This window comes from Sylvia atricapilla, chromosome 3 (assembly GCF_009819655.1).
Source record: "Sylvia atricapilla isolate bSylAtr1 chromosome 3, bSylAtr1.pri, whole genome shotgun sequence".
Lineage (NCBI taxonomy): Eukaryota > Metazoa > Chordata > Aves > Passeriformes > Sylviidae > Sylvia > Sylvia atricapilla.
The window spans coordinates 35,525,447-35,545,471 of record NC_089142.1 but is presented as its reverse complement, the minus strand read 5'-3'; the positions used below and the strand labels follow the sequence as shown (position 1 = coordinate 35,545,471).

Here is a 20,025-nt window from a genome sequence, read left to right as displayed (position 1 = left end):
CTGTAAAATAAAAGCCTCAAAGCAAAGGATGATAATATAGAGAGATCACAGCAAGTTTAATAAAGAAGTGATGGGGTATTTTTCTCGAGGAAAAAACCAAAGCTTGCAGCTAGTAATTGCATTGATATTTTAATTAATAAGTCTAATCATTGCTGCCTGTTCATAATTTAAAAACATGGTGGAGCAGCACATCTAGCTGCTACTGATTAGTTTCTTTTCCCAGCAGAGAAAATTACATAGTCAAAAACCATTTAGCAAAGTTCTTTCTTAGTGCTCCCCTCATGCTCCTTTGGGTTTTTTTAATAATGCTTTGGGGATTCGTCCCTGTTGTGTAACTTTTAAAAGTGAGGCCAGATGCTTTGGAAAACAAGAGAATGCTATCCTGCACAATGCCACAGAAAAATCACTCAGCAGCTTGAATCTTCGAGTTTCATTGTCACAAGCTTGTCTAGCCACAAGCCAGGAAACCACACTGCATCATAATGCACACACACAAATAAAGAGATTTAGAAACCTTGGCACACCCTGTGCAATTACAGTTGTGCAGCTGGACATTGTGCAGATAGCAGCTTGAGGAAGTCTTTATTGTCAAGAAAAAAATCTCTGTTTTAAAGTACCCCATTTCCATTTGAGAAAATGTTTTGTCCTGAAGCTCAAATAATCTGGGTTTTCACAAACAGAAATGCTATCTGCAGTTGCACTGACCTGACCTAGCACATATTGCTTTGCCACAATGACATAAAGCTAAAAACTTTTTCTCTGTTGTGCTTCAGTTTTTCAAACACAAGCAAAACACAGCTTTTGAAAAGGTCCCCTGAAGTCAAGTTCCTATGCTTTGCAGTGTGCTCACCAGTACACTGTTTAGCCAAGAAATTGCTAGAGACCTAAAAGGGTGCCAGAACCACCCAACACAGATGCCCTCTTCTCAACCTTACAGCTTTGGTCTACATGCACTGGGTTGGGATAACACCAGCACAAACAGACAGGCCCAAGGACCCAGACTGGTTTCATTTTTGCTGGTTTTGCCTTCTTGACAATTCTGCTCTATGCCTGGAGCTGTGACATTTGAGTGACTCTCCTGGGGCAAGATTTTTCACTTACAGACAGTATTTCAACAAGCAATTGTTGCATTAAAACTTCAGTAACATCCCAGAATGCTACACATTTAAATGTTAGAAGTGAAACTCCTTGAGAACATTGTGATTCTAAATTGCTATTTAAAATCTATGCTTCAGGCTTATCACTTCTGTCACTTAATGCCAGTCAGCAGCCCCAACAGATAAGATAAATGAAACAGACCAACTGTTCCTGGAATCAACATACACAGCAAAATCTTTAGTGTCTAAATTCAGACATATTCAGGGATTTTTATATATACATTCAAGATGTGTCTTCAGGTTCCTCATTTTCACTTAGGTTTCATCCAGTGGTCTTGTTAAGTCTACTGTGACCATATGAGTAGGGGCAGATGATCCTCCTCGGAGACCTCTCAGGAAAATCTGGGATTTGGGTACATTGCTTGAGTTGTCATGCTTAGTCTGGGTGCCAGCATCTTTTGGCAAGTACACTTGGGAGCAGTTCTCTCTTCTCATGTGGCTGAGATGAGTCTGCATGCCATGAGTTAACTTGCGGCGCAAGTTGGCCTAAAAACACAAAAAGACTCAGATTAAGCAAAACTTTGTTTGAACATTTTAGCACCAGTATATACTCAGGAGTGTTTGTCTGTTTTATATCCCTGCGCTTCACAAACCTGGAACATGGCCCACCTTATCCTTCTGTCACTACATGGTTGTGACTGTGATTTGGTAAGTACTAACAGGATGTGTGAATAGCACTTTAGGCAGCCCACACAATTTTAAACGAGTCCCTTAATAATTTCGTACCACTGGTTGTTGTCTTTCAAATTTTGTTAAATGCTTCACCTTTGTTTTGTTAGAATGAAATGTTTTCATGGCAAGTGCTTCCCGTGTTTGTCTGGTTTTTGCCAAATGTGATGAAGTTTAGGGGTCGGTGTCACAAAATATCAGATAAAAGTGAAAAAATTACTTCTTGCACCACCTTGCTACTAACTCCTTGACAAGGGGTAAAAGTTAGCGTAATTTATGATTAAAGCTGGTTATTTACAGAAATTGCTGTAGATACAACAAAACCACTTCTCACAAAGTGTTAATATTCCAAAGTCAGCACTTGAAACAAAAAAATGTTCCTTATTACACTGAGCCTTCTATGCCAGCCAGCAATGATGTAAAACACTGTAAATTATGATATAATGTTCTCCACAAAAAATACAAAATACACTCTCGTGCTGAAATTCAGACCCCTCCATGTAAGTGAGAAAGTCCCAGGAGTCCAGTCCAGTCAGTGAAGACTGGAGTCAGTGGAAGCTGAAGAGTGATACAGCTGGCCTAAATTTTGTATCAGGGCCAGTTAAAATATTCTCCAGACTCCATCACTGAGGTCTCTTTCTGCTGGAACAGAAGCTGAAGCATCTAAATGTAGGCACCTTTTGGTACCTTAATCTACAACTGAATTTTCTATACAAAGTCATCGAGCAGAATCCAGAAAAGAACAAAAAGAAACTTACAGAGGAGATAGCATGGGAACAAAGACAATATTTTTTTCTGAGTGTTTTAATGACAGAATGTATGCTATTACAAGGAACTATGCTTGCACAGAGAAACAAGTGTGAGCTAAAAATTTTGCTTCTAACAGCATATAGATTTTCTAACAAAGTAATAGCTTTATATTTTATACCATTACAGGTTTTTTGGCTAAGTATGGACAACACAAAATACCCCAAAGGTATGCGAGCTCATCCTCTAACAAAACCCATAAATATGTCTGATGCTTCCATTCATTGATGCACTAGTAAACTATTTCTGTTATTTTATCACTTTGATATTTAATGTTTTATCCACCTTTGTATTACAGATCAGCATAGTCAAAGCACTTTTGTATGTATCTGGGATTTTTTCTTTCAGCTCCACATCACTGATCTCACATTTGGATAGCTGAGGCTAAAACACCCTTAATACTTTAAAGTACTTTTTCTAAATATTTCAAACTATTGAGCTACAAATTTGTTTGTGAATAATCTTCATGACCAAATATTGGAAAATATCCCCTTTTGCTTAGAGCTGAAGAGCCACTGACCACATTTTATGTTTATTCATGTACTTTTTTACTTTACAGAAGCAAAAGAGGCTTTTAGCTAGGCTTCTTGTGAACCTAATTGGCTTCTATATACACCTCAGTAACAACTATTTTGTAAAATACTTTATGAGCTATCAACACTCAAGTTATTAACTTATGGCAAGACTCCTCAGTCCAAAATTTTGGTTTCCTCTTAAAATGTTAGAGATTTCATGGCAAAAAGAATAACAGAAAGGAAATAGGTGCTGCCCAGCAGACCACAGGCCTCCACAGTGCACCTGGTTCAAAGAAGACAGAAACTCCCTTTAGTATTATATGTTCACTTGATATTGTTAATTGCAATATTCCCTGTACTCAAAAGTTGTACATTTTGATTGAATTGTGAAAATCACGTGCTATACCTTGACAACTACATGTGCTGGCAAGCCCTAGAAAGAAGTTTCTGAAATATTTACTGCTAATTTAAAAGTTTTTATGTACATATGTGGTCAACCTTCTAGGGACAGATTATGATTTCCAACCCATCAGAAAATCCTGACAGTATGATTTTACTCTGGCTTTTTTTTCATAAAGAAATTACATAATAGTGTCTTCAACCCATTAAACTGTATTTGAATGTAGAACAACCTTAATATTCAATGCATTTTAATTCAAAATGACAAATTCTTATTACATAAAGAAGGCAACTGAAAAATTTGAAATTAAGAGATATAGCAGTGGAAGCACTGCTCAAAAAACAGGGAAAAATATGGAAGAAGTGAGAGAAGAAGTCTAGAAATAAGGAGAGAAAATATCTAGAAAAAAAATTGAACCACTTGTAATGAAGTATATGTCTTGGATTAAAAGGTTAGATTTATGTTTCAAGGAACAGAAGTTAAGAATAATTTATTCTCAAATTGGCTATCCAACAAGGACAATCTGGTAAAAACAGTACAAACCAGTTTTATAGCTTTTCTTCTCAGTTCCCATTCATTCCATTCATAGGATCTCACAATAGTTGGAGGCAAGATATGAGTATCAGTTTGAGTACCACTGTCACATTTTGGGGGTGGTTTCATCAAACCTTTCTTTGCATTTCTGGCCTGGATGAAAAGAATCAATGAAAGCCAAGCAAGGCATTGAGAAGAATACAGAGAAATAGCATATGGGTATGCTAATTTTTAAAAGCAAATAGAGACTTGCAAACCACAAGTGGATAATGATTTTTACATTCAACAATATTTTTGTTCCCCATGCCCCCACTAAAAGGAAAACATTAAGTATCTGATGGATTTAATTTCTGACAGAAAACCCTTGAGGCAGAGGCCACAGCTGAGTTGCAGGCTCCTGCCTACCTAGTGAGTGCTTCAGCGTTGGATTTTGGTAAAAAAAGGTACCACCACCACCAGTATTTTAGGATGCAGGCACTTCAGTTTGTCTTCATGAATGGACTAAATATCACAAATCACAACTGGGAGAAATCCACACATCTCTGCTACAGCTGCGATATAAACTATGTTTCAAACCAAGGGCCAGTTCAAGACTACATTCTTTCCACTGCTAGGGATCTATAATTCACGAGTGGATCACAGAGAATGTTGTCTACAAATCCAAATCAGGTCTTTGGATTTCACACAGTAACACCATCACATTCATTACTGATGACTCTCCTTTCATTTTGTAATATGTTCCATAACTCCTGTCCTCAGACACCACTACACCCTCATCCAGCACACAGGGATGGACTGCCATTTAACATCATATCTGACATAACTTCTCTTGCATTTATTTACTGGTCCTTTAAGCTACCTTTGCAAAAATGAGGAAAAGAAACATTAGACACAACACCTGCCTAGGCTATGGACTAACAGCTTTTATCACTGCCAGAATGCTTTGTATCTACATATTCTCCTATGAATAAATAACGTGAGAATGACATTAAGCAGAAGTGTTTCTTCAACTCTCTGAAGACCTGGAAAAGATGGACCTTCAGACAGGCATAGGATTTTACTTCTTTCCTAAAGATACATATCATCTGTTCTCTTTTAGAAAGGACAGACCAACCAGTGACCCAGCAGCTGTTCAGCAAGGGGCACAGGAAGTGTGTACCTGTGTATGGGGAACAAGGTATTCAAACTGATGACGGAGCTCAAGCAGTTGAATTAGCTCTGCATATTTTTTTGCTTTTTCTACATTCAATTGAATGAACTTATCTGGATCTTGAGCAAAGATGTATGCAGCTTCTTTTGAACTGAAAACATAATATTTCTCCTTGTGCTTCAAAATTCCAATAGCAGGATTTCCTAAAAGTGAGAAGAAAAGCCAACCTAAAATAGGCTCCACAATTTAAAAAAGTGAACAGTGTGATATCCAATACAAAATACATTCTTAATCAAGATTTTGTGTTTCTTTCAAGTTAGTTTCACTTCCTTCTTTTTCCGAACTCAGTATAAACCCTTGAAAGCAAGCGTTTGGGGTTTTTTTAATATAGAAAAGTCTATGTTGTTAGGTCAGTAAAACTGCTTTTGATCGGTTCACATCCAGCATGCCTTAGGTGCATGTCTCAGAAAAACAACAGATAAAACACATACAGCAAAGGCATAAGAAACCACTCTCTACCCTCAAATGTTTCCCCCAAAATCTCCAGCAAATATCTGATTGCAGGCCAGTAGTGCTTTCATACCAAAGGGCATAACATTGAGATTAACTGAAAAAGCAGATAAAGCTGCTGGGAAGCTGAACAATAAATTAACAGAGAAAAAGAATTGTCAATAAAGGTCAAATAACTTATACAGGAAAACACAAACTGATTTCAAGGACAATGGTAGGTTGTGCTTCAGATGTCATTGCCCGGGAATGCCCAGAATCATCATAAACAGTGCCTTGAAAATACTCAGTCAGAAAAGGAATTAGTAATATGCAAACAGAGGAAGAGAAGAAAACCAACATTATAACAACCTGTCAGCTACATTTGTAATAATACATTTTTTCCAACACAACAGGACAAGTAAAAGGGAGCTAGGAGTGATCAGAGGCTTGTGATACCTTTCACAAAAGGAGAGGTTAAAGAAAGAAGCCTCCTCAGTATTAAAAAGAAAAAATAAATAATATGATAGAGAGTTATAAAACCATGAATTGTATGCAATATAAAATTACTATTTTGTAGTTTTCCTAACAGAAGGACTATCAAGCCTTTGTTGAAATTATCAAGCCAGAGCTTAATACCATCTCAAAAAGAGGTACCTTTTCATAGCATATATAATTATAATTGTGGGGCTCTTGGGAATAAGAATATCCTATGACAAACCCAAGATGGATTCCAAAATCAATTAGATAAATGAAAAACCCCTTTGAAGGATTATTCAACAGAAGGTTACAGACTCAACATTAATCAGAGGAAATCCCATAACCACTAACGGCTAGAACAAGGAAGGATATAATTAAGGAAGGATCACTTTGACTTCAATTCTCATAATTTTAAAGTGTTCATGACTGTCCATGTGCAGTAATCAGATACAGGGTTAGAGAGACCTTCAGTCCAACTCAAGACAGCTGTTCTCATGTGCAATACTAAGTAGTGTAAGTAAATTGTATTGCCATTAAAATATCTATTCTTTAATACTGACAAGTAAATGGCCATATTTTCCTCCCAAACTCCCGTAAGTTTAAACAATCCTGTAAGGACAGGTTCTAGAAAAGATAGGGAGACAGGAAACATGAATTAGGATAGTTGAAATAGGGTTAACTTTCAAGACAAATGAACCTAGAGAAACCAAAAATTCCTACGTTTAGTTGACTTACTCAAGTGCACTTGTGCATTCTTTTCAGGAAAGATTTTTAGTACTTTGTCAGGACTATTTAAAAATACATATGAGGTGGGCCTGAATGGCTATGTTTGCAACATACGGATGCACAAAGTAGAAGGAATGGCCATTTCCCTATGCCTGCGTTATAGCACATTAGCAACAGTAACCAAACCTGTATTCAGCTGCAGGGTAGGTCATACAGATGTGTGTATAGCCAGAAGAAACATTTATCTGTCCCATCTCGTTTCTGCCCCTGCTTGCTCTTCAAGGTCTCCTGCCTTCTACTAAGGGCAGTTTATTTGTGTATTTAAGAAAAGATACTCTAACAAGGGAAATAAATTATCTGGGGTGAAAATTGTGAAAAAATGTGGGAAAACAGTATTCCGACATTGACATTAAGAGGGTGCATTCAGAATGTCTTCACATTTTTCCTAATCCTTGTGTAAATATATAGTATGGAAAATGTCTAACTACAAAGCATACCTGGAAGAGTGATACCTTTCACACCAATTGAATGTGCACAGAACCCATGGTACTGGATTAGCAACTGATCAAAATTATCAGTAGTCTCTGGAAAAAGCCATTCTTGGCTCTTGAAATCAGAAACATTCACTCTGGTTCCTAAGAAAAGATAAAACAAAGGAAGGATTTCAGTATTAAAATATCAGATGTCTAAAAGCTAATAATATTACAGGATGACCAGATTACTGTGGTTTGCACAGGATGATCTGCAGTGCCCAGATCCCAAAAGCCAAACTTTAGTCCTGCCTTGAAAGAGAATCTGCTGAAAATCAGTCCTGTGAGAACCATCTTTGGTAGTATTAGTTTTAGAAGCTCTATTTTAATTTTATGTGTAAAAATAAAATCCCGAGCTACACTACATGAAAATGTAAATCCACACCCTTTAAGGCTTATTTTAACTTACTGTGCAAATTCTGAGTATTAAAAATCAATATATTGCACCTTCTGTAAAACACTATTGTAAAGAAAATTCAAACTGCAAAATCTTGGGAAATTAAGGAAAACCAAAAGTTTCAACTTTCCATACCCATGGTTTCTTTTATCCTTTCCTCATCACTTTTCACAGTCACTCCTTCCAGAAGAGATGTTAGCATTCCCTCTGGAAAAAGCTGTGATTGGATTTCCAAGAACTGTTGCAGATTGTCAGCCATATTTTTGAGGAAGCTTAGCAGTAGCATTTCATTCTGATAGCCAGTCCAAAGCTTAGAAAGTTCCATAAACAGAGGCTAGAACATAAAGAGAATTATCTGAAAAGCAGATTTGTTTTATGTCTACGGTGTAACTCAAGCACTGTGCACAACAACCTCAGCTATAAACAAAGCAGGGCTGATCTCCAAGGCCTTCAGCAACCAGAAATTCCAGGAGAACTCAGGGACACTGTAAGAGGAGCTTCCACCACGTATGCCTAAAGCAAGTATATCCAGCATGTCAACCCACAGGCAAGAGTGGTACATTTCTGTATTTTACTCCAGAGCCTTTTTTAAATCAATGTATTCTGTGACTATGCTTTGCATTTAGCACTTCACTGACAATACGGTTTTCTAGGTGAAAATATAGTGTACAGGAGTAAGGAGTAAGTACACAAACTATCAGGTTTTGTTATTTTGTCTGCCCTCTTTCCAGAGTGAGTTGGTACCACAGCCCCCAGGCCACCATGTGTGTCAAATGAAAGGGGTGCAGGCCTCTTCAGAGTGGTCCAAGGTTCATGGCAAAACTGGAGGCTGCCCTTCCCAGCACTGAAATGCAGTTGGCACACAGGTGTAGGCACATAAAGAAGCAGCCTATAAGCTTTAAGTTTAAATGCTGTTTTCAATGACAGTGACCTGTAACAGTGCCCTGTTACATCTAAACATACAGACAGCATTTACAGGAAGAGATTCAGCCAATTTGAAACATGCACTTAACCACACATTTTATGCATGTTAACGGCATTATCCTAAGAGCAGCCAATAAAGCCAGCTCTGGAATTCATCAGCATTGCTAATGCTGTGGAAATGTTACAAAAATGGAAGAAACTAAAGAAAGGTCAAGAGCATTCTTAATAGAATAAACAAAGAATATTAATGAAATGTACTGTTTTTCCTAAAACAAATGCTTACTACAAATAAGGCCTTATCCTATGCTTTTTAAAAGACAGAATACCCTGGCTCTCTACCTTTGTAGAGGATCCAGCTTGTCAGCAACAAGCCAAAGACAAGAAAAGTTATTTGAATGGTGTGTTAGTAGAAAAATCTCTACCTGAAAAGGATCTGAAATCAAAAGGCATTATATGTTCTCTCTTCAGCAGAGAAGACAAAACAACTAACCAACTAGAACAGAAAAAAAAAATTCTAGGAAGGCAGCAAACAGTAGATAGCTTTTGGGGGAAAGGGTAAGGTGTATCAATCACTTAAGCCCCACAAAGATAGAGAAACAGCGGGACAAGAGGGGAAAATGTTCTCCAAATGAGAACATCTGATTTATTGAATCAAAAGCATACATAAATTGGAGCTTGGATCACTCAGTTAAAGTGCTGTTCCCATGAGTTTCTAGCTTGGATGCTCTTATGGGAAGTGTAAAAAATACTCTGAGTAGGTGGGGGTCATGATCTTCCTCTTCCTCACAGTAGGCTTTGTTTTGCTTTCCAATAATTAGCTTAGAATGTTGAAAAATAACCTAAAATGTGTATGAAACTGCATGCTGGTGCAGCAGCTAACCACAAGGAACTGAAGTGATAATCAAATCACACAAAATAACAAGCTCTTACATGAAAAGCAAATAAAATGAAGCTGGTTTCTAGCGTATTTCTCTCCCGTTTCCTTTATAACATGCCAGCATAAAAATCCCAGGTTTTCACAGGCTCATCAAGCAGCCTCCCTCCTAATACCTGTAGTTCACAGCACTTATTCCCTTCCCCCTAATACCTCCTTCCCACGTCCTTTAGCTCCCAACCAAGGGTGCAACAGTACAGAACATCAACCCTTCAGTGGCTGATCACTGGCCAGAGAGCACACAAACCATTTCAGACCTGATCTTGGTAAGGCCCTCACTGTGTGTCTCTTGTTGCTCCTTTTTTTTTCCACAAAACTTGCAGAAAATGACATATTTTGAGATCTTTGGTCTCTGACAAATGTGATTGAAACTTGACAACAGGTTCAGAAGCTATTGGGAGGAGAAAAGAGGCTGACATCCCCATCACAGGAACCCAGTTTCTTCAGGAAAATTATATCAGTGACTCATGTAATTACAGGGATTGCTATCTGAGGGAAGTTTAAAAGAATCACACTCTGATGTGCTGTTTTCTGCAATCATTATGTTCTTAGAGTTTCTGCAAGGAACAGGAAGAAATATATACACACACAAAAATAGAAGATATCAGCATAAATCTACAAATAATGACAACTCAAGATGTTTACAGTAAAATACCATTTAATTCCTTTGCTCACTTTTTGTACCTTGCCTTTTTCTTACCTTAGGAGCAAGTCTTTTAGTTGCTCATTCAAAAATCACAGGTGATATTGTAATAGAGAGAAAAATATGTAGCCTCTTTCTGAACATAAACTATTCGAGAACACACCAGCAAAGTATCTTACCTTAATAATTTTTTCTACTGAAGAAGTAATGAGTTTTCCATTCATAATACTTACAAAAACTTCTTTGGACTCCATGGAAGTCTTATCCTGCACTGTGTTTTTCAGTACAGTCATTGCTGCTTCAAACTTAACATCCAATGATTCAACTTCCTGAGCACTTGTAATTGCATTAGACTGGAAAGAGAACATCAGGTAAAATGTTATCATACTCCAAAAACCAAGTATTTAATAGTAAGTACTTACCTGGGCCTCTTCATTCAACTATTTCCAGAACAATTGTTTTAGGGAATGAAATGTATTCTATCTTGCCACAAAATATATTTTTCTTTAAATGTTCAGGTGTTCAGGCACTACACTCACCCATAAACTACCAAATCCTCTAGAAAATCCTCTACATTTTCCCAATGAAGAGAACAACAACAACAACAACAACAAAGAAACCTAACAAAACTAAACTCACGAACTTATATTCAATGCCTTATACAGGAAAGACTAATAAAAATCAGCAGTTTCTCAAAAGACAAAGGAAAAACTCTTCATTAACAAAACAAGAATTTAAATTGTATTCTTCAAAGACTTTTGATGACTCCATATATTTTGGAGGTGTCTGCAGACTAAAACTGAGATGATTTATGGATTGATCAAGGAGATTTGTTTCTCTTGTGCCTTCTGGGGCAGAGAATCATTATGCAAACAACAGTTTAATGGTGGATTTGGCAGAGCCAGGCTAATAGGTTAATGGTTGAACTTGATTTTAAAATTATTTCCAAACCCAACCAATCTACAGTTCTTTATCTAGAAATATATTTTATTTTATTTCATTTATTTCCAAGTAAATTTTCTTACATTTCCATCGTGTGCAAGTAGGTAACTTGAAGACATTCCATCTGCAATAGAAGTCCACAGGATATAACACAGTTATATCTCACCTGAAGGATGCAAAGGAAGGCTTCATACTGTCTCACATTGAATAGTGCTTCTTTTAATTTAAAAGTACTAAGCTGGGAGTGTCTGTGGGGGTCTTCTTGCATGGATTCCAACAGGGCTGTGTAGCGGTGCGCTAGCAGCTGGCAGGAATTCAGACGCTTGTCGAGAGTCTGTGTAACTGATGGAATGGCTCTGTGCAGGATGTTTGGCACTATTCACATAGAATAAATATGAAATATGTATAAAAAGAATTAATGAAAGCATTATCAAATGATTAAAGTGCAATATTCGAGCATAATGGTCTTCTGATGAAATTTTGATTTCTGCATTTTGTCCTTATATCCACGCATTTCCAAATACTTGTGAACCAGATTCAACCACCCTATCTCACTAGTCAGATTGTTTCAAGTATTTAGAATTACAGGTGTGGAAATATCATAGTCAAGTCAAGGAAGGTGAGAAAACTTGCTTTATAGTAGATGCAACTCTGTGGCTACAACTGATATGGATTACCTGAGACAATCTGTACAATTTTCAATTCTCAGCTTACTAATTTATAAAATAACAATAACAGGCCTCCCTGAGATAAGAAATTATTGGAGCAGCTTCAGTGAAGAAGGCCGGGAAGAATGAATTTGGAATACTCAGTTCAAATGCAGTTGTTTACTTACAGTCATCAATGCCACTTCCTCCTTTCTGGCACTGCTTGTTGTACAAACGAATTCCTGTGACTAGCATGGCAAGATCTTTCAGCTGTTGTTCTTTGTCCTTCTTACTGAGTGAGATGAAAGTAGTCATCTCTGTCTGGGGGAATACACTCTGCAAGGCAGCTATAAGCATTACAATGTGGGAGAAAACCCTCAGTATGAAGGAACAGAAAAGAAAGTCATTAAATAAGAAAAATAGCCTCTCCTGAACAATGCAAAAAGTAGGTAATTTATGAGAAATTTACACTTCAAGGCTAAGCAGTGACAGTTTCAATAGTAAGCATTCATCACAGTTTACCACATTTGTATCTAAATATCAGCAAAGAGAAGGTGAAATTTTATTTTTCAATGAGAAAAGCCCAATTTCACAGCTGGGAGTTTACTGACCTGTTACCTCCCTGACAGCCTCAATATCTGTCGGGGATCCTAGACCAGATCTCAGCAGCGCATAGGTAACAATCTTTTGATACACAGTCTCCATTTCTTCTTGTGCATGTGGACCACTCTCTGTGATAGCTCTAACCACAGGAGCCACTTTTCCTTCCAGAACACGCTCCTGCTCACTCAGTAATTCATCTAGGAAAGAAGAACACTTAGAAAGTGCTATCTAAGTTCTTTGAAATTTGGCATATACAGAGGCTGTGATTCATTTCCACAGTCAGAGCACCAACTTAAGGTTTCTGAAGCACAGGTACGTAGAAGTGATTTTCATAGTACCTCACCACTAGAATTAAAAACAGCAGAGTTAAACATTAATATAATATAATTAGTGTGATTAACATCGATCAGTAGAGTCCTGAGAACTGTTCAGGCCAAATTAAACAGCAAGTCTCTGAATCTCTGGAGTCCTCTGACTGTAGGAGGACCTAACTTACACACACACATATTTCAAACACACCTGCAGTTACATGCTCAAGTCTGAATACTACTCAGGATTTAAAAAACTTGCTGCAGTTACTGAGCTTATAGAGCTCAGAGGATTTAGGAGCAGCTCCCAGTGTCGCTAGTTTTTGTTTTTAATCCATGCTAACAGGAAAACATTTTCATTATCTCCCCACAGAGAAATGCTTTTCTCACATCTATTCTTGTTCTGTGTCTTCTATTCCCCAGTCAGCTTCCACTGTCCCTTTGAGATCTGAAATTACATTTACAACAGAGGCATTTTCCCCATCTCATTTTATTTTCACATTCTCATTCTCAGACCATATGAAATTACTACTGATGAGACAAAAATGTATTCAGCTAAAACTGTAACTGTAATCTCCCAATTAGGGATATTGATAAAATACTCCGTTCTGACTGCCTTCAGACACACAGGTGCAGGTGCAAGATTTTCGTGCTGAAGGCAGCTAACCACTGAACCTAAAAGTGTAATTGTCCTCAAGCAACCTAATACATTGTATTCTGTAAATCTCTCAGACAGCAAGAGAAGAATACTCTCAAATCTAATGTACACTTTTCCCTACTATATCCATACTTAAACATCAGACTCCTGCACAGTAAATTTCTCCTGGGATTTTTATTTTGCTTTATTGACAGGATTCATTTAATAGTAATTACTATTATTAAATTATAAACTGAAGCATCAACTTCTATGAAAACATACTTGAAATTACCTCGGTTTGCATAATTCATATCAAAGTAAACTTGCATCTTAATTGTGCTTAGGGATGGGTTTGTTGTGTCAAGCAGTCGGGTAACACAGAGCAAAAAAGAGAGTCAGAGAAGTGAGTTCTTTCTCATCTCTGGGGAAACATCTGAACTGATAGTGATCTACTACAGGTTTCACAACAGCTGTAGAGCTCTCTCACTACCATTCTCTCATTATAAAGCTTTTCTAAGGCATTTATTTATGTAAACATAGTCCAGTCTTTAGCTAGAGAACCATAAGAATAAAGTAGCACTACAATTTTAATAGTATTCATGTCATTTTAGTTACAGGAACAGGTAGCAAATAATGCTATAGTCTTAGATAAGTACTGACTCAATATCATGTCAGATTACCTGGATAAGATCTTGCATATCATTTTCTGTAAGGATTTGATCCATATTAAAATCATTTCTTGGATCTAAAACAACAGCTTTCACCTAGAGATTACCAAAAGAAAAATACTAATTTATGTCTCAAAATATCACCTTTGCAATTCATCATTTATTTTTGGAAAAATCTCAGATGCATTCAATGATATGATACAGATATTTAAATATAGCTCCTTTAAAAATTACTTGGAAAAATATTTTCCTAAGTAATAGTTTTTTTAAATCTATAATTGTTTATAAACTTCTAAGTTGGTGTTATAAGCATCAGTATAAACATTTACCATTTGAATAAAGAACCCATAGTGTTCTGCATGCAGGAAAATACGTGCATGTTCACAACTGGTGTTCATGCTGCGTGTCTTGCCAGCCACTTGTATAAATTTTTTACTCATTAAAATTTTCCTGTCTAATCTGCTTCTGAGCCCAATTTATTTTCTAAAGCTGCAGTATCACTTTTAGGGGGAAAATAGCACATTAACAGTACTGCTGTGAACAATGTACATTTATATACAAGTTATCAAGAGCTGATCATAAATAAGAAAGGAGCCTAGCCCGTCTTTCTTTAGACACAGCTTTGCAGGTGCATTGAGACTATATTCTGAAGGAGTGCTGTGTCTTCTAAGAGATGTCAAAATGTCAGATATTTTTAGGATACTTATAGTTGTCTATCAAGGACAATGCTGAGACTGATTCTGAAAAATTTTCACTTTAAGTGGGATCAGAGCCCATTCCTTCAAATATTCAGCTCATTTATACTACCTGGCCCTGTCTGAGCAGAGAAACAAACAAAATTATCCATCACAATAGAGGGAGGAGGTAAACATCGAAGAACAAATACAGCTGCTGCATTAAACATTCACCTATGCATCACACGGTCATTCATGACAGTGGGACGAAACATTATTAAAACTTGGTAACACTTGGTAACACTTCTCTTTTCCACTTCTGGAAGAAAACAATGGTTTGTCCCGCATGCAGAAGAAAACTGGGAAAGAGCTCTGCGTTGGAGTTCAGAGAGTTTCCAGACTCAGGACCTGCAGCCTTCTTGGAGCGTTATATTCACATAAGATTTCAGGGGAATGAAATACTTTTCCAGGTTTTTAGGACTCTGTACTGGATGTCGCTGAACGCCCCTTTAAAATTTCTCACTGCGGGCAATTGGAAACCAAGGTATCTCCAAGCTCAGGTCACCCCTGACCGCCTCAGTTGCCGGCAGCCCCTGCACGCCTCCCTCCGCGCTTACCATGAATGCCACCAAGGTTTCCGAGAGGCTTTGTCCCCGGGCAGCGCACTTCAGGCCGACCTGGCGGATTATCCTCTTGATGGCACTCGGGGTCAGCTCGCCGGACATGCTGGCCAAACACCACGCCTTAACCGGCCTACATTCACTTCAGCGAGGGTCCCTTCTCAAAAAGTCACCTTCCGGGCCCGGCGCCGCCGCTTGCTGAGCGCCCTGTCCCGCACGAACCTCCCGGGGCCCGGTCCCGTCCCCGAGCGCCGGCCCGGGGTTGCCATGGGGACGCGGCCCGGCCTCCGCCGCCTTACCGGGCGAGTCAATGTGAGTTTACACACAGCGCACAGACAGGGTCCGTCCCGGGTACACGGGGCAGTGTGCGCGCAACACATGCACGCCTGTATGGATTCCAAAGACTTGGCTGTGGAGGCACGGGAATGTAAGCGTGAGTGTCTCGGTACGCATACAAACCGTGCGTGTGGGCCTCTGCAGCTATGGCTGCACGTAGGTGTGTGTAAATATAGATATATATGTATGTATAAAGACGTATACATACCGTGCATAGGTATATGTCTCTTAATATCACAGAATCACAGAATCGTTAGGGTTGGAAGGAACCTATAGAAATTATCCTGTCCAATCCCCCTGCCAAGGCAGGGTCACCTAGAGCAGGTTACTCAGGAACGTGTCCAAGTGGGTTTGGAACATCTCCAGAGGGAGATCCACGACCTCCCTGGGCAGCCTGTTCAAGAGCTCTGCCACCTCATTGTAAAAAAGTTCTTCTTCATGTTGAGGTAGAACTTCTTGTGGTTTAGATTTTGGCCACTGCTCCTCACTCTCTCACTGGGCAGCACTGAAAAGAGTCTGGCACCACCCTCTTGGCACACATCTTTGAGATATTTATGTGCATTAATGAGATCCCCTGTCAGTCTTTTCAAGACTAAACAGGCCCACCTCCTGCAGTCTCTCCTTATGAGAGAGATGTTCCAGACCCCAAATTGTTTTTATGGTCCTCCTCTGGACCCGTACATACATACAATATGCATACCCCCCATGGCAGTGGGAGTCAGAACTAGGTGATCTTCAAGGGCCCTTCCAACCCAAACTGTTGGAATGGTCTGCTGGAGTGGGGCAGAGTGGGAAAAAGAAAACCTTCATCCTAGGCAAACACACAGCCAAAACACCTGTGTGTTAACAACACACCACAAAGCCAAAGCACAGCACCACAGAAAATGTTGATCAGCAAGCCTACTCCATCCTAGCCAGACCCAGTACAGATAAGTGTATTTACACACCTATAAGTGCATACAATACATAGATAAATTCATACATACATATATCAACAAAATGAGTGTGGTACACAGCGAGTACTGTAGGCAGAGGCAGCACAGACAACTTCGAGGCAACTGTGCTCTGCAACACAAACAAGAGCCATCTTTGCTTTCAGGTCTCATGGCTGCTGCTGGAGGTGGCAGCTCCTCTGGGCATAGTGCCTGCAAGCGCTACAGGTCACAGCCTGCAAACAGCAGCCCAGTGAGCCCCAAGTTCTTGCACGCACCAGTGGGCACACCACTGGGTGAATGCAATGCCTTGCTGTAAGTGGTTCAGTTAGTCAATATGCAATTAATTACAGCTTTCCATGTCAGATAAAGAGTAACAGCACATGTTAATTAAATTTAAAAGCCATGTCCCTGAAAGGCAATCAAATAAGTTCAAAATGCACAGGGAATGCAGGGATAACAGATGAAAAGCTATACCAGTTTTCCACTGATTTAATTTTTTTCCCTTTGATTTACTCTGTCAGACAAAGGGAACTCCCCTGAGAATCATGATGAGATTAAGATGATAATTTTTTTCCACTGTGACCTCAGACAAGTCACTCTTATCAGCAAAATTAAGATGATACTATGCTACCTGGCAAGTAGCTGCAGGGTTACATCTGTGTCTTCAGTGTGGTACAAAGGTACAGTGCATGTAATGCCAGCATCATCCATTAAAATGCTTTGGGAAGATCTGTGGAACAGACATCAAAACAATCCTGCAATAGATATTGTGAAGTCTTAGCTTTCATTCTAGTAGCACAGCTAATGGAGCTTCTTAATATGTCCTCTGCATTGATATTTTAAAAATTCAATATCCTTAAGCTCAGTAATTATAGCAAGACTTTCATCAAGAGAGTAAAAATCTACAGGACCTCTTTTTCTACAAATTGCTGGATAAGGAACTTTAGGGGCCCTTCCTGGAGCAGAAATGTGTTGCTGTTAGTGAGCTTAGGATCACAGATATTTTTCCTCTGTGCTTCCTGGTAGATCACATAAGAACCAGCCCTTCTGCAGTTGCAGGTGGGGACGAGGAAGAGGAGAAGAAGAATGTAGTTTTGGGGAATAGAAGGAGAAAGAAAAGTGCCAATGCCAGCTCTCTCTCTACAAAAGCAAATTTCAAATCGTAAACCTTGGTGCTCAAACAGTGCTGGTAACACTTCCTCCTGGAAAGATTATCAGCTGAAAGTGGACAGTTTTACAGAGTTCAACTAAACACTGTCTGCAGTAGAGAAGGAGGTGGAATTTGCAGCTTCGCTGATGCAGAAAGTCAGTTCCTATCCCATAACATTCAGCGAGACTTTTGCTGACATATTCACAGGCTTAGTACACAAATACTTGCAGAGAGAGCAGGAATCTGCAGGTAGGATTTGTCCAGGTTTTCAGTATGTATGCAGAGCCCATATAATTGTGCAAATTTGGCCTAGCAATTTAAAGACTTTTTAAAGATGGTTTACAGACTATTTCAATATGTGTCTGTGTCTACATCTGCAATTGGTACAGTCTCAGCAGAACATTTGGTGTTGAGGACCTGACAGCCACAACATACACACTTCAGCAGTTGTTACTTCAGACTAGCTTTGGTCTGGTCCTAGTGACTGGTCCTTTGTTTGTGGCTGAAGTGCATTAGGGGCACTGCCAGAGCTCTCCTTCAAGCTCAATTTCACAAAACATTCACATGCTCTAAGCCTGCTGTACTGTGCAAACCAAAGCACAGCAAGTGAGGACTATGTAGAGATTCTCTCTGTGAACAGGTGCTTGATCCTAAATTAAAAAGCCACACACTTTAACATCCCTCTTCCCCCTGCCTCAATATTCACAGTCATATCAGTCTGATGGATCATTTCCTGGGGAAAAAATAAGCTTTCTAAAAAGCTACCAGTGCTAGCTCACATCCATAAATCTCAGTAGGAGATGTCCAACTGCCTGTACACTTTTAGGCTGCAGGCTAGAAGGAAAGAACAATATATTTTCAGTTTAACATATTGAGAATTTAAATTCTTTTATTGTTTTAAGCAATTCAGTAGTATTAACCTCTATTTCAGATAGCACTAGAATCCAAAAGTTTCAAACAGAAGGGAAGGAAAAGGAATTATTTATTTTCCAAAGAAAAGCATACTTTCAGGGAAGGTTCGTAATCTGCACTAGACCACAAAAGCAACTTTAAGGTATTTGTAACCTACTAAAGACTTTAGGTTTCACAACACTGTTTTATAACCAAAGCAGTTGGACTTCTCTTCTAGAATTAGTATCAAGTTTTAAACAGTTCCAAGAATGGAGGCCTGGTACCTGAAAGACAGATAAACTCTTCCCCCTGGCGGCGTATCTGAGCCATTTACAGACAGACCATGAAAAGATCCCTGGCTTGTGATAGAAGAATTCCCGGATTAGTTTGAAGAGTTATTAAAAACAACACACACGGTTGTTTTTAAATCTCTGTAAAGTTTGACACCCTAGTGCTTTATTAATGGGGAAACATATCAGCTATTTGATGAATTTGCTGTCACATTAGACTGGCCATCACATCTAGGAAGTCATCCCTTTATCCAGCTATATACAGAAGATGGGATTTACTTACCAGGTTGCTCAAGTCTGAGCACATATCCTCATTTTGCTAGTGTGAGGACGAAGTTGTAGCTGAGTGCTGTTACACCACTGATCTGCAGAAGAAACAACCCAGAAGCAGCTACATGATTCAACAGTCCAGTTCAGCCCAGCTCAGCCTGAGTCACATCAGGTAAATGGAGAGCTTGCACCCCAGAAGATAACAACTGCCAGGATGACAAAAAGTACTGCATTGCTCTGTGCCCAGTGGAGCTGAGCTGGGCTGAGCAAGAGTCTATCTGAGTTCCATTAACACAGCTACTTTCACCAAGGGATTCTGCAATCACTAACCCTCCAGTCATTCCCACTCGTGGCTCATGTGAAATAAACTTTCCAGCCCAGTTAGCCTCTCTCTGCACTCAGGCCTCTCCTGACTGGATGCCCTGCTGGTGAATGAGCATCAGCCCCTTGGCCCGAAGGTCTTCTGCTGCCATAAATATTCCAAGGCACCGGTTAAAACTCTTCAAATTTAAGAAGTGCAGGGATTTACAGCTGACAGTGCAGGGTACAAGCAGAAGCTGAGTCCCTTTCCTCATCTCTGAAGTTAGAACATAAACTGTGTGATGCAGGTTTTTTGTTTTCTACTCTTCAGAGAGTAGAAAAGTAGTTTCAGAGTCCTGAAACTACCTTGCAGCTTGATGCAGAAAGTAAAGTCCATTTCAT

The 20,025-nt window shown here is 39.0% G+C and overlaps 1 protein-coding gene across 1 annotated transcript; it reads right to left on the bottom strand.

The window, feature by feature from the left end:
- Window positions 1-80: 80 nt before the first annotated feature.
- Window positions 81-15,556, bottom strand: CFAP206 (cilia and flagella associated protein 206). Its single transcript, XM_066315117.1, is given in 12 exon segments — window positions 81-1,643; window positions 4,092-4,235; window positions 5,242-5,435; window positions 7,422-7,559; window positions 7,987-8,185; window positions 10,586-10,705; window positions 11,461-11,669; window positions 12,130-12,288; window positions 12,553-12,741; window positions 13,782-13,899; window positions 14,170-14,253; window positions 15,449-15,556. Coding segments are annotated over 12 exon segments (1,893 nt in total). The 3' UTR covers window positions 81-1,412.
- Window positions 15,557-20,025: the final 4,469 nt, after the last annotated feature.